At 36.4% G+C, this 12,835-nt stretch overlaps 2 protein-coding genes across 2 annotated transcripts in view; both read left to right on the forward strand.

Annotated features, from left to right (window-relative positions):
• Positions 1-12,835, forward strand: part of LOC111347267 (FK506-binding protein 2-like) — a 70,418-nt gene that overhangs the window by 23,753 nt on the left and 33,830 nt on the right. The gene's annotated exons all lie outside the window — the stretch shown is intronic.
• On the forward strand, positions 7,775-11,018 carry LOC148739791 (uncharacterized). Its single transcript, XM_088750115.1, has 3 exons — positions 7,775-9,201; positions 9,748-9,872; positions 10,910-11,018. Exons 1-3 carry the CDS (start codon positions 9,015-9,017, stop codon positions 10,913-10,915), a joined length of 318 nt encoding a protein of 105 aa, XP_088606241.1. The 5' UTR covers positions 7,775-9,014; the 3' UTR covers positions 10,916-11,018.

Below are 12,835 nucleotides of genomic sequence, written 5' to 3' on the forward strand. Positions count from 1 at the left end.
ATGAGGTATGTGGAGAAACCTTGGGTTACAATGTTTACAGTTTCAGATAATTTGGTTATATTTTCCTCAACTCTAGATGCTAAAGAGAAATATAAAGCATAACATAAATATCAGTGATTTTACACATGCTCGTATTTATTTTGTCTCACAACTGGGCCACTGTGTCCATTTCTATTGCTCATAGCCATATAGCTCAGTTTCAGTGCTTTCAATAGTGGTTTGCTTAGTTTTTTTATTTCCAAAAATGGCGAGACAAAATGCGGAGGCAAAACATCCAGAGGCTATATGTAATATGAACATTAAATCACTATGAATTGCTTGATTGAATAAGAATATTTAATATCTACTTTACAAATGTGGTGTCTAAAACTTGGGTAAGACTGATGTGTTGAGCCATTTATTTATTTTGTGTTTGTAGAGGTAACATCATTTCCATCTAACAGCAACAATTTCAGGTTTGGCCAAAGGGAGTGGGACTCTGTATTTTGATTAAAGTATATATATTGGTATCTCGGGATAAAAGTGGGAGATATTGATACCAAAATAAAAACAATTTAAATGCATTCTGAATACAAAAAAAAATCCTCCAATTACCCTTGTAAACAAGAAAACAAAATGTGACGACAGAGCTGACCATTATCCAAATTCCCTGGGCCTGAATGTTTTTTGTTTAAAATAAATTCAATAAGCATGCATGTCATTGAAGATGCATACTTCTTTCCTTACATTATCAGCAGTATTTGTAATTGTGATGATCATTTCAATTGCATAAACTAAAAACAACAGTTAAACAGTTTCAATAGTTACTGTCGAAATAAATAAGTGACTTTCTGTATTTATTGCTGGCTAATTCCAAACGAATTCCAATAGCCATAGTTGTCGATTTCACTTGCAAACACTCTGCAGCTTTTTCATTGAAGGTCATTACTCCTTTTTTGTCTTCGCTAACAATTAGCTTTGCTTGTTCCTTTCATTCACCAAGCTGCTTGATAAATCCATCACTCTTACAGCCTTCAAATCGGTCAAATAAAAGGTAGAACCTTCTCAGACTCAAAAAGGTAATTATCAAAGAATGTGGTTTAATTTCTCCTCTACTTCCAAACCATACCTTGTTCATCCAAGAATCTCTTTACGCAAAATTTTAAAACCTCTCGTGTCATAGGGAGTTCGAAGACGACCATCCACGGGTGCAATTGCTCATTCGATGAGAAAGCCAGTGATCAGTTGCACATTTCGCTGGAATCATCCAACGCTGTACCATTGGATATAGTTAAGTTTACCAATTTCATACTTCGGTCTCTCGAATCCCTCCAAGTTTTCCTTCCTAACTGGCTCAGCAAAATGGTTTAGTCCATTAAACGTGATATCTAGATCCCTGAATTTATTCCCATCCACAGTTCTCTGTTGCAATGCCTATTTGTTATTCTTAAGTGGTTTTTTTACTGAGGATATTAGTCCTTCATAACATGCCATAGACAGCGCGTCACCCAAGCCGAAAATAGACTGGACACTGTAAAGTACTTGGAAGGGGAAGTCTGGTTTCGATAAACAAGACGCCTGTCGTCTAGTGCGGCTTCGTAAGGTGAACATCAGTGCTAAACGACCACTAACTATTTTGAATTTAGATATCTATTAGATTACTATTTTTTTTTATTTACCACTAACTATTTTGAATTTAGATATCGGTTTATGTCTTGCTTAAAAAAGCCGCTCCTGTTTACAAAGAAATGGCACGCGATTTTTTCACTAGAACTCGTCGTAAAATGTAGTTTGCCTTGAGAAAAACATGGAATCCAGCGCTCTAAGAATACTTAAAGTAAATCAGGAACACACTTGCTCACTTTCCTTACAGTATTAACAACAACAGCAACAACTAATAGACAAACAAATCAATAAGATCTGTCCTTTTAAGTACTCCGTATCAATTGTTTCTACGCACCACCTTTCTATGCATTTTTGGGTGCATCTTAAAAAAGTCAGTCAAGTATTGAAATCTGAATGTATTAAAAAAAAATTCGTTTAAGGAGGCAATCATTTCAAAATGACAATTTTTTTTTGTACACTACACAAGTAATGCTTTTGAATCAATCTTAATTACACCTTGTGTAGTTCTTATCAACATACCGAATTCTACTTCACTTGACTTTGTGAAAAGCAAACTGACCTCTGCCAGATGAGAATATCAATTTCTGTTTGATTTGAAATATTCCTTTCCCTGCTCAATATTGCGAAGCACATTTGAGCATATCCAAAATTAAAAAGTAGTAAAAAGATATTTCACATTAATATTATTACTATTGTTATTACTATTATCAGTATTATTACTATTATTATTATTATTATTATTATTATAATCATTATTATTACAACCCTCTGGCCTCATTTTAGAACAAAAACTCTATATAATATAACTTGCACATTGCAGACAGGCTAGGAAGGCTTTTAGGACTAAACCAAAGTAATTTAATTCCAATTTGACCTTGTTATGAAAGAGGCCTATTGCATTGCAATATCATTATGTAATCAACAGTGTTTAAGTGTATATCAAGAGTATCAATTGGTTATGCACTTTACTTGGCAAATAATTCATGGGTGTACGATGGCAAAAAAGGGAGAGAAATAAATGAGAAATGGTGCTTGTCAAGACTGTGAGGAACTTAACATCTCAGGTAGGTGTGCTTCTTGTAGGTATCACAGACCCTTAATATTAACGTCAACTGGGCAATCAGCTTCTTATTTACTTGTTGTTACATTAAGTTATGTTAGAACAAGAAACATAACCTTGACAGAGCTCAACAACATCGCAACCTGTGGGGTCGCCAAAGTGACTAGATTTTACACAGTAGCAATTAACTTTTTGTTCTCAGTAACTAGCTGGCTACTAAGATTTTTTACATTTGTATTTTCAATTTCCTTAGATCCCTAGTGAGTTTCTCATTTGCAGTTGCAAAACTTTCTAGAAAATTTTTGGGGACTGGAAAATTGATGCTCGAAACCAAATCTAAAAAATTTAGCAGCCACCTGGCCTCGAGGTTTTTTTGAAAGTCAAGCCCCGTCTAGTCTGAGTCACTAATTTGGGCCATACACAAGGTATGCTAATGCAAATTAACAAAATAAAAGCTTCTTCAAGAGCGACACATACAACACACGTAGTTAGCTTTGTCTTCAACATAGTCACACAATGTATGTACCCACACTGCACAGTTACTGCACTCCACCCAGTCAACTAAGCCTCCGTCACTGCCAGGGCCATCTTCCTAAACGCAGAAAGCGCATACCTCTGGATCAACTTTATTTAATTTCTCTAATATAGATTGAGAAATTACAGGTTTTTTCTTTTGGAGTTTTCATTTTTTTTTTCGTGGAAAAGAAACGCTGTTGTTTCTCTGCAATCTTATTTGAAGGGTAGATTTTAGTTTTTAGATATTGATGATCATTGCCAACCACAGCAAGCCCTCTTGCCACTGATACTGCGGAAGGAACGTGATGGAGAGCTGCGTGAATGGCTTTCAACCGATTTATTGTCTCAAAATCCCTTTTTTCTCGCTATTAATGATGAAAAAAAAAAAAAAAGCTTTGAAATAGTTCTATAATGTACTCCTTCGATGGTCTATATTGGCTCCAGTCTCAATTCAAATTTTGCAGATCATCGAAGTTTTGAACGTTATGAGCCCTGATCCCTGCTTTCATTTACCGGCGCATTGCTCTACCATTTCAGTTATCAAGCCAACTGGGATCTGGACATTTAAGTGAGTTCTCAAATATAGTCCCGTGGATGATGTTTCTGTAAGTGAAAGCGTTACATCAATCCCGCAAAAGTAATTTCCGGTCACGACAGGATTATCTGCAAATATTTTTTCAGCATTTGTGACCCTTTTTTGGAATTAAAGTGAAGTTGGTTTGTCTCCTTTCAAGAGCTAATATGTAGCTCCAAATGGAAAAAAAAATTACTCACCGTAAGTAGGTTGAAGATCGTCGAAGGGTTTATCCCATATCATGTCTTGAAATAAATCAATAGTTGTTGCGGATATCTCACGCTTAGTTTTTGGCTGATGAAAGCCTTTCGCAAACCACTCCATCTCCGCCTTGAAGGCGTGGGGCATTTGTCTTCAGCGAATTGCATTAGAAGGATTCATTTCCGTTAGATCGACCGTGAAAAAGTCAGGATCATTCAAGGGTATCGAACCGCTATGTTTTATTGAGGAATTTCAATTTCCCGCAATTTGGCTTTAACAAACAGGCGCACTTATACGGTGACTAGGTACCAACTCCCTCTGAGTTATTTCTTAGTGTCCAGTCTATTCTCGGGCTTGGGTGACGCGCTGTCTCTAATGGCATGTTTCGTCATCAGTGGGCTCAGAGAAATCCGCCATCTTAGATTTAGGTAAAGTTTGCCCCAGGTTACGCGCGGCCAATGACTCAAAATAACCCAACCAGCGCAAAAGACCCAACAAGTTCCAGTTATCCAGTCCCCTTAAGACACCCGTGGCCAACCGCCTCAAATGACTCTGTTGGCCAAGTTGTCCAAGCTATCTCAAATTATTCTACCAGGTCATGCGTATCAGAAGCCGAAGTTACTAATTCATATACAAACTTCCTCACAATAGTTGTTCCGAAAAACCCTTATTTATTTAATTTCATCGATATCTAAGTGGATTTTCTTGCCGTCTAAATTTCGTCAAAATAGTAAAAATCATGCCCAAAATCATGATCGGTTTGTTTTCCTTCATTGCAAAGATTCAACAAGGATATTAAGAATCCGTTTGCAGAAACATAACGGAAACAAAAAGCAGCGGAAACGTCCTGGCTTAAATATGACGGAAACGTTGCTTGGCATTTCCGTTCCGGAAACATGACAGAAACTTGATAGAATCGCCAAGCTTGGTACAGCATGTTTCCGCAAGACGTAAATATAGCGGAAATATGAAGCCCTGTGCTTCCTTCACATTTACGAAATGCGGAAACGTGGGATTTCGTCCTGTGATCACTTTTTGGGAGGCGGTGCTTTATTAATAGGGTATAAACATTTTAACAACAAATAGATACCAATTAAACGAACTAACGAGCGCGGCAAGATGCGTTGCCTTACGATGTTCATAGCTCTTTGTGTCTTTGGAGCATGTCAAGTTCTGGTGCAAGGTGTATGAGCTCAAGAACTAACTCTCAGTTCGTCGAGCTTTTCTTATGTTGCATTTTGAATTGATGACAGCTGAAATTTGCTTTAATAATATACCAGTCTTAGATGTGGATCTTATTGTTTCGAACTCATTCCCTCAGTATATTCGTTTTATATTGTATTATTTTCTAAGTATAACCTACCGATGTTAAAGATAGACAAGAGATTAGTTTAGCTGCTGTAAAAAAAGAACGACAAAAAAAAATGAGTGTTTTAGTAGGTATCTACGATATCACTACACAGTCAGGGTATTATTCATGTTGTCATTAGTCTCGAACGGTCCACAAAACTCGATGAAAGCCGGAAAAGAATTCACACGAAAGTTTAAAAAGGACTTTCACTCAGTAAACAAGAGATAAGTAATTGCATGGATTTGCAAAACTTCCCCTCAGGAAATAGAATGGATCAATATCAAAAACTAGGCGCGGTTAAATCAAGTTCGCAGTAAAATCAAGTTCTCGAAACCACCCTTCCTAAAGGGAAAGGGACTCTATCATGATGAGGGCTTTAAATCATAGCCTCGTTAAGCTAAGAAATGTTTCAAGACAGGAAAATTCTACATACTTTGAATTTTTACCGACAAGTAACATGCAAGGGATTATAGACAGTATTTTATAATCTCTTTTAACATGCCATCATGTCGTTGCGAGAGCTTTGGTTTCAGACAAGAATTAATAAAACTCACAGTTCTTAAAAGTTGCTTAAAATCGTCAATTTGACCATAATTATCATGAAATTTCCATAGAAAAAAAGTTTGCAACGGAAACTAAAGCAAATTTGAGACCCTTGCTTGCTTCACAAATTTTTATTTACGAATGAAAAGTTGTTTGCAAAGTGCTTAAAACGTTCTCTCGCTGCTTTTTCGGCGAAAGTAACAAAAAGTAAAAAGTCATATGTCACGCATTAAAAGCGAAATATTTTTGGCACACCACGAACCAAATTATTAGTTAAAGCTGAACACGTCAATTTTAAAGTTTGGTTAATAAAGTTTACAAAAGCTGGGTATTTGTTTTGTCATACACTATGTATCAGCGTGCGTAGCAGAGGGAAAACTGAAGATTTACCGGCTAGGTTTGTAACAAGCAAGTACAAATTCTGTTTGAGCAACGTCTAACAGTGATTTATCTACTCCTAACATGTGTGTGTGGGTTCTTTAATCAGAAAAAGAGATAGCCCTTGTTTTTCAAAACCACTCCTGAATGGAGGCGAATGCCGGGTACTTGGGGTTGGCTCAAGTTACCGCTGTCTGTGCCCTGAAGGTTTCCGCGGAAAGTATTGCCAAGAAGGTAAAACATTATCAAACTATGCTTGTCTCTTACTAAAGGGACACCAGACGAGTGGAGTTTGCCCTTCGCATCGGACAGTTTTATATTTTCAAATTTATATCGCCATTTCTCCCTTTGTGATCTGAGTTTAAATTAAGACTGAAGAGTCATTTCGAGCTGATGGTATTAAATTAAAATTGGCTCAAGAAAAATTACTTTGTAACACCTGTTTCGACAGAATATTCTTTTGTTTTTAAGCAAATATACATATTCCTCGAATGAGCGCTGCATCGAGGTATTAAAATGCGCCCTTAATCCAGGCAGCTGTTTTTTTTTTTTTTTTTTTTTTTTTTTTATCGTTCATGTTAGTCACATCACTTTATAAGGACGGCGCTCGATTAATAGGGTATAAACATTATAACAACTAATAGATACCAGTTAAACGAAGTAACATGCGCGGCAAGATGCGTTGTCATACGAAGGTTATAGCTCTTTGTGTCTTTCGAGCATGTCAAGTTCTGGTGCAAGGTATTTTGGCTTTAGAAATAACTCTCAGTTCGTAGAGATTTTCTTATGTTGCATTTTGAATTGATGATAGCTGAAATTTGCTTTAATACTATACCTGTGTTAGATGTGGATCCTATTGTTTGCAGCTCATTCCCTCAGTATATTCGTTTTATATTGTATTATTTTCTAAGTATAACCTACCGATGTTAAAGATAGACAAGAGATTAGTTTAGCTGCTGTGAAAAAAGAACGAGAAAAAAAAAACCAGTCTTTTAGTGGGTATCTACGATATCACGTGCACAGTCAGTGTAGTATATATGTTGTCATTAGTCTCGAGCGGTCCATAAGACTCAATGAAAGAAAAGAATTCGCTCAAAAGGTTAAAAAAGCAGTTTCACTAAGTAAACAAGAGATAACTAATTGCATGAATTTGCAAAACCTCCCCTCAGGAAATATAATGAGGCAATATCAATAACCAGGCGCAGTTGAATCAAGCTCTCGAAACCACCTCCCCTAAGGGGACGGGGGCTTTATCCTCATAGAGGCTTTAAATCATACCCTTGTTAAGCTAAGATGTTTCAAGAGAGGAAAATTCTACATACTTTGAATCAATACCGACAAGTAACATGTAAGAGATTATAGACTGCAATTTATAATCTCTTTTAACGTGCCATCTACATCTACATCTACTTTATTACTCTTCAACGCTATTACATATCAAGAAGAGATAAAAGAATAAAAATATAAAAATATAAACATAGCTAATAAAAATAATAAATAAATAAAATATGTAATTAACAATATAGCTATGCTTAAACTTAGAAAAATTTTGTACTGCAAAAAGCTGAATAATTAAGTGATCTAGTTCCAGGTGATAAACAGTTCCAGTCCCTTAAAGTTCTCGGAAAGAAACTATACTTGTAGTAGTCATGATGTACAGGTGGTTGAATAAATAAATTCGTCGAGTAATTTCTAGTTTTCCTAATAGACAATTGATAATAAGACGGGATAGGCAAAGCAATACTATTGTTCACAGATTTATGGAAAATTTGTAAACGATGGGATTTTCTTCTCTCGCCTAGTAAATCCAAAGATAGGGATTTCTTCAAATTGGACACGTTAGTGTTATAACTATAATCGTGTTTAATAAATCTCACTGCGCGACTTTGGATAGCTTCTAGTTTCTCCACTTGATTCTGTCTATAAGGATCCCATACTGCAGACGCATACTCTAAATGTGGCCTGACAAGTGATACATAAGCTGCACGTTTAGTTTCTTCAGAGCAGGCATACAAGTTCCTTTTCACAAACGAAAGTGAAGAGTTCCCCTTTTTAGCAATCTTGTCCACATGAGAGTTCCACCGCAGATCACTAGACAGCAAAACACCTAAATAATGTTGTTGAACAGATACCAGGGTTTGGTTGTAAAGAGTGTAGCTTTGAACAACCTGGGATCTACTACGGAAAATAGACATTTTGTAGCATTTAGAAGGATTGAACAGCATCTGCCACCTATTAGCCCATTGGCCTAGCTTGTTTAGGTCTCGCTGTAAAGCCAAGGTGTCATCATGATGAGTGATTTTATGATACACCATCCTGTCGTTGCAAGAGCTTTGATTTCAGACAGGTAGTAATAAACTCGTAGTTCTTTACAGTTGCTTAATATCGCCAATTTGACCATAATTATCATTAAATTTTAATAGAGTAAAAGCTGCCACGGAATCTAAAGCCATTTTGAGACCCTTGCTTGCTTCAGAAATTTTTGTTTGCGAATGAAAGAGTTGTTTGCAAAGTGCTTAAAATGTTCTCTCGTTGTTTTTTCGGCGAAAGTAGCAAAGTGTAAATAGTCATAAGTCAAGCATTAAAAACGAACAATTTTTTTGCACTCAACGAACCAAATTATTAGTTCGAACTGAACACATCAATTTTAAAGTTTCACTAAAAAAGGTCCGCAAAAGCTGGGTATTTGTTTTGTCATCTGAGTACGTAACAGCGTGCGAAACAGCGGCGGAAACTGAGTGAAGATTTTCCAGCTAGATTTGTAACAAGCAAGTACATATTAAATTATGTTTGAGCAACATGTTACAGTGATTAATCTTGTCTTAACATGTGTAGGTTCTTTAATCAGAAAAAGAGATAGCCCTTGTTTTTCAAAACCATGCCTGAATGGAGGCGAATGCCGAGTCCTTGGGGAGGGCTCAAGTTACCGCTGTCTGCGCTCCGAAGGTTTCCAAGGAGAGCATTGCGAAAAAGGTAAACACTATCAAACCATACGTGTCTCTTTTACTAATGAGACACAACGAGTAGAGACAAGTCAAGAATAAAGGGTTTTATGGTGTGAAATAGCATCCTGGGGTCAAGTCAAAAAAACACATTACGACAACGTAGAAAACACATATATAATAGGTTGTAAATTTCCCTTCTTTTCGAATATAGAATATTGTGACAGTAGAAAACCAACTCTCAGCTACGTTTTCCGGATTACTTTTGACAGGACAAAAACTGATATACAAGGGCAAAATGATGTCTCTTATTTTCATTTTATACACTACCGAGGAGAGCAATTCAAGAAAAAAAAAAAAATTAGAGGAAAATTAAAAGGAAAGCAAACAGACAAAGAAAGCAAACAAACAACTGCACAAGTAAATTTACATGGAAGTGCTAAGGGCTTTGGAAACGAACTTGGGACAGAGTTAAGGGAAGTTTCCTTTAATCTTGTAACTTCTTTGTTTAGCGTCGTTAGCGTTGTTTTTTATTCATTGTCTTTGATATGTGTAAACCCCCCTTTTTTCTGGGCAGAGTGTGCAGACTCGGACATAAACTGTCACGCATGGGCTAAACAAGGGGAATGCTCTAAAAATCCGCAATACATGAAGCTAAACTGTAAACTGAGCTGTGAGCAGTGCCAAAAGCCGCTGATAGAGGTAAGGCTAGGATCGATGACAGTTTGTTTGATTCAGCCAGTAGTTTTAGTGATGAATTTTGTTCATTGAATAGAGGTTTGCTTTAGTAATAACTTACAAAAAAGTATTTAAGAAAGATTTATTGCCCGATGTTTTGAAGTACTGTCTTCGTGAACCTATTACCAAGAACAGATAACGTTCAACAAAAAACCGAACCAGGTTAGGGTTTAAAATTTCCACACTAAATAGGTAACCCGCAAACACTTTTAACTCGTTCAGTTGTGATCATCTCCTTCGTGAGATATCTAAATGGGTTGCTCTGTTTTGCTCCAAATGTTTGGGAATCCTCGCCATGATATATTTTCCTTGTATTTATGTCGTTTAAGTTCGCTTTGAGCTATGCGATGCTGTATGAAACGCAGTAAAAGGCATTACAATAAAAGCTGATCTAAGCAAGCGTTCGTTAAGTAGTCCAGAGAAAAGCATTATGGCAACACTTTTCACAAAGTAATCTTCACCAACTAATCCCTAACAACCTGGAATATGAATATGAATATGAACTGAAGAAACATCTGGGTTGCCATTTGATTAAAAGTATTAACGTGCACTAAGATGATATCAAGAAGTCAATATTAGCTTGTCGAACATCAGCTAAAAAAATATGACTTTTGTAGTGTCATTTGCGGATTCTACTAATTCCAGTTCAGTCATAGTTATGTATTACAATTATAATTGTGTCAATATCAAACTCAGTATATCACTGTCAGATTCTTCGCACATGTTACACGCGGACCCACGTGAAATGACACGTGTTTTAGCGATTCATTATGTAATGTTTTGTTTGTACACTGGACCTTTGATCTAATCGATTGACATTTGAAACTAATTGCTGTACATTAACTTGATCAGTGTTTTTAGCGAGACAAGACATTTGTCGACATCGACACCTAGGTTAGGTTGCACTGTAAATAGGCACAAATCAGACCTAATCAAATTCAATTACAGTATACGACTCGAAGTTTATTATAATCACTTCCATGTTGTCTCTTTATTGATAGGCTTGATGTGACAGAGGAAAAAGAAAAGACTTCAGCGGCAAACGTTTCCGCAATAGAGGCAAAAATATACATATTTGTATACTCATCAATAAAGTTGATCGTTCTCGAGCATCAGAGTGTGTGTCCTCTTTTTTGTTTGTTTGTTTGTTTGTTTTTTTTTTTATAAACAATTCCTATTCCATTGTGTTAATGGAAGTGCGACGGGGTTACATACGGCCCTAGAAACCTGTAATTTTTTTCAGTAGTTCAATTTAAAACCAGGCCCGGCTTAAACATATTATTCGTTAAGTGAGCAGAGTTAATTTTTTGACGAATTTTATCTTTGAGTGCCGAAAAATTTATATCGTGATGCTGATATGTAATGAACTATTTATCATGTCCATCATAAAACCCTGATGGAAGGTAAAACCGCTTCACAATTGCGATTATCGTGAGATATTTTTTATTCATTTTAAATTTGGTTTTGCATTAGTGACGCTCCCTAATAATTCCATAGCAATAAATATACAATTCAAATGAAATTAATCAGTTGTCAGACTGTCAGCTCTTTTTTTACTGACACAAAATGAAACATGGTCTGGCGTACGCTGTAGCCCCATGGGATTTCCCCATGAGGCTCTGTAAAATTCAATTTTAGTAGTCAATTTGCTGTAGTCCTCCCTCCCCTCCCCTTCATACTCTGTTGGCGACGACTAATCCCAGTGACTCCATTCCTCCTGAATACCATGTGATTTCCCTCCTCCCCCACGTCCCTGATGAATCGCAGCTCTGTATAAGGAAACTGTCTAACGACTTTTCCATCTCTCCCGGTGCAAGCACACCCATCGGAAAAAGAAATTGCCCGTGTTTCTCAAAAACAATGTATGAAAGGTATGTTTGTCGTGCTAAAACACCTGATGAGGGCTTTGGATATTAAAATTACCGTCTGTTTCATGCGGGCTTCTACGCGTAGCATCTGAGGAATCATTGCTCTTTTGGAATACATAAATTTTACTCTATTACAACTTATGAAGGCGCGGTACCAATTAAGCTATCAAAAGTATGCCTGGAACTCTGCCTGAAACTCTGATACTGAGCTTTCCAGAGAAGTCACGAATGAATGAATGGAACAATTCCATTAGGAAATAAATGACGCTTATATCACTCAGCCTATCTCAAGTTCTGTCTCGAAATTAAGAGCTTTGATAAAGTCTACTCAGAATAAGCGTTGATTAAAAAGTAAAAAGAAAGAAGAAAAGGTAAATAATGATTAAGGCAATGCGAGCTTTTAAGAAGGTTGATATTTTTACGGCCTTGAAGTGTACACGGAAAATATACTGTTTTCCAGGAGGACCTGCAAACTCACCGGAAATGCCCTTATTGCAACTCACCGGAAATGCCCTTATTGCATTTCAAGTCACTGTTCTTGTTATGTAAATTTTACTTTCAGAATCTAACGTGTCCATACAAGATCTGTCAAGCTTCATTTACAAAGGACCATTATCGAACAAAATAATATAACGTAAAGATGAATAAAAATTTGTTTTTCTAATTTTCTATTCATTTATTTAAGAATGTGCTGTCAAACATTTTCACTCACTATCGCAAAGATAAACACCAAGACTGCTTACAGTTTACTAGGAAAGCAAACAAAAGCAGACAGCTTTATTCCATGATTCCTTTTGTAAACGCAAAGCTTTATACTTCTTATTAATTAGGCTAATTAATTGTGAATTTACGATACTCATTGAAACAAAATCAACTGCCTTCTTTCGCGGCATGATAGAACAGAAGGGAGGTATGAGAAGAAAATCTGAGGAGGCGATTCTTTTGCTTCATATTTTCCTCAAAGAAAATCCTCTTCTTTCAACTCATTTTACCCGCAATGTAAATGGAGAGCCTTTAAGATTTTAACAGCTGTCAGCGAAACAATAGATCGTACAAAGA

The sequence above is a fragment of the Stylophora pistillata genome, chromosome 2 (genome assembly GCF_964205215.1).
Source record: "Stylophora pistillata chromosome 2, jaStyPist1.2, whole genome shotgun sequence".
Lineage (NCBI taxonomy): Eukaryota > Metazoa > Cnidaria > Anthozoa > Scleractinia > Pocilloporidae > Stylophora > Stylophora pistillata.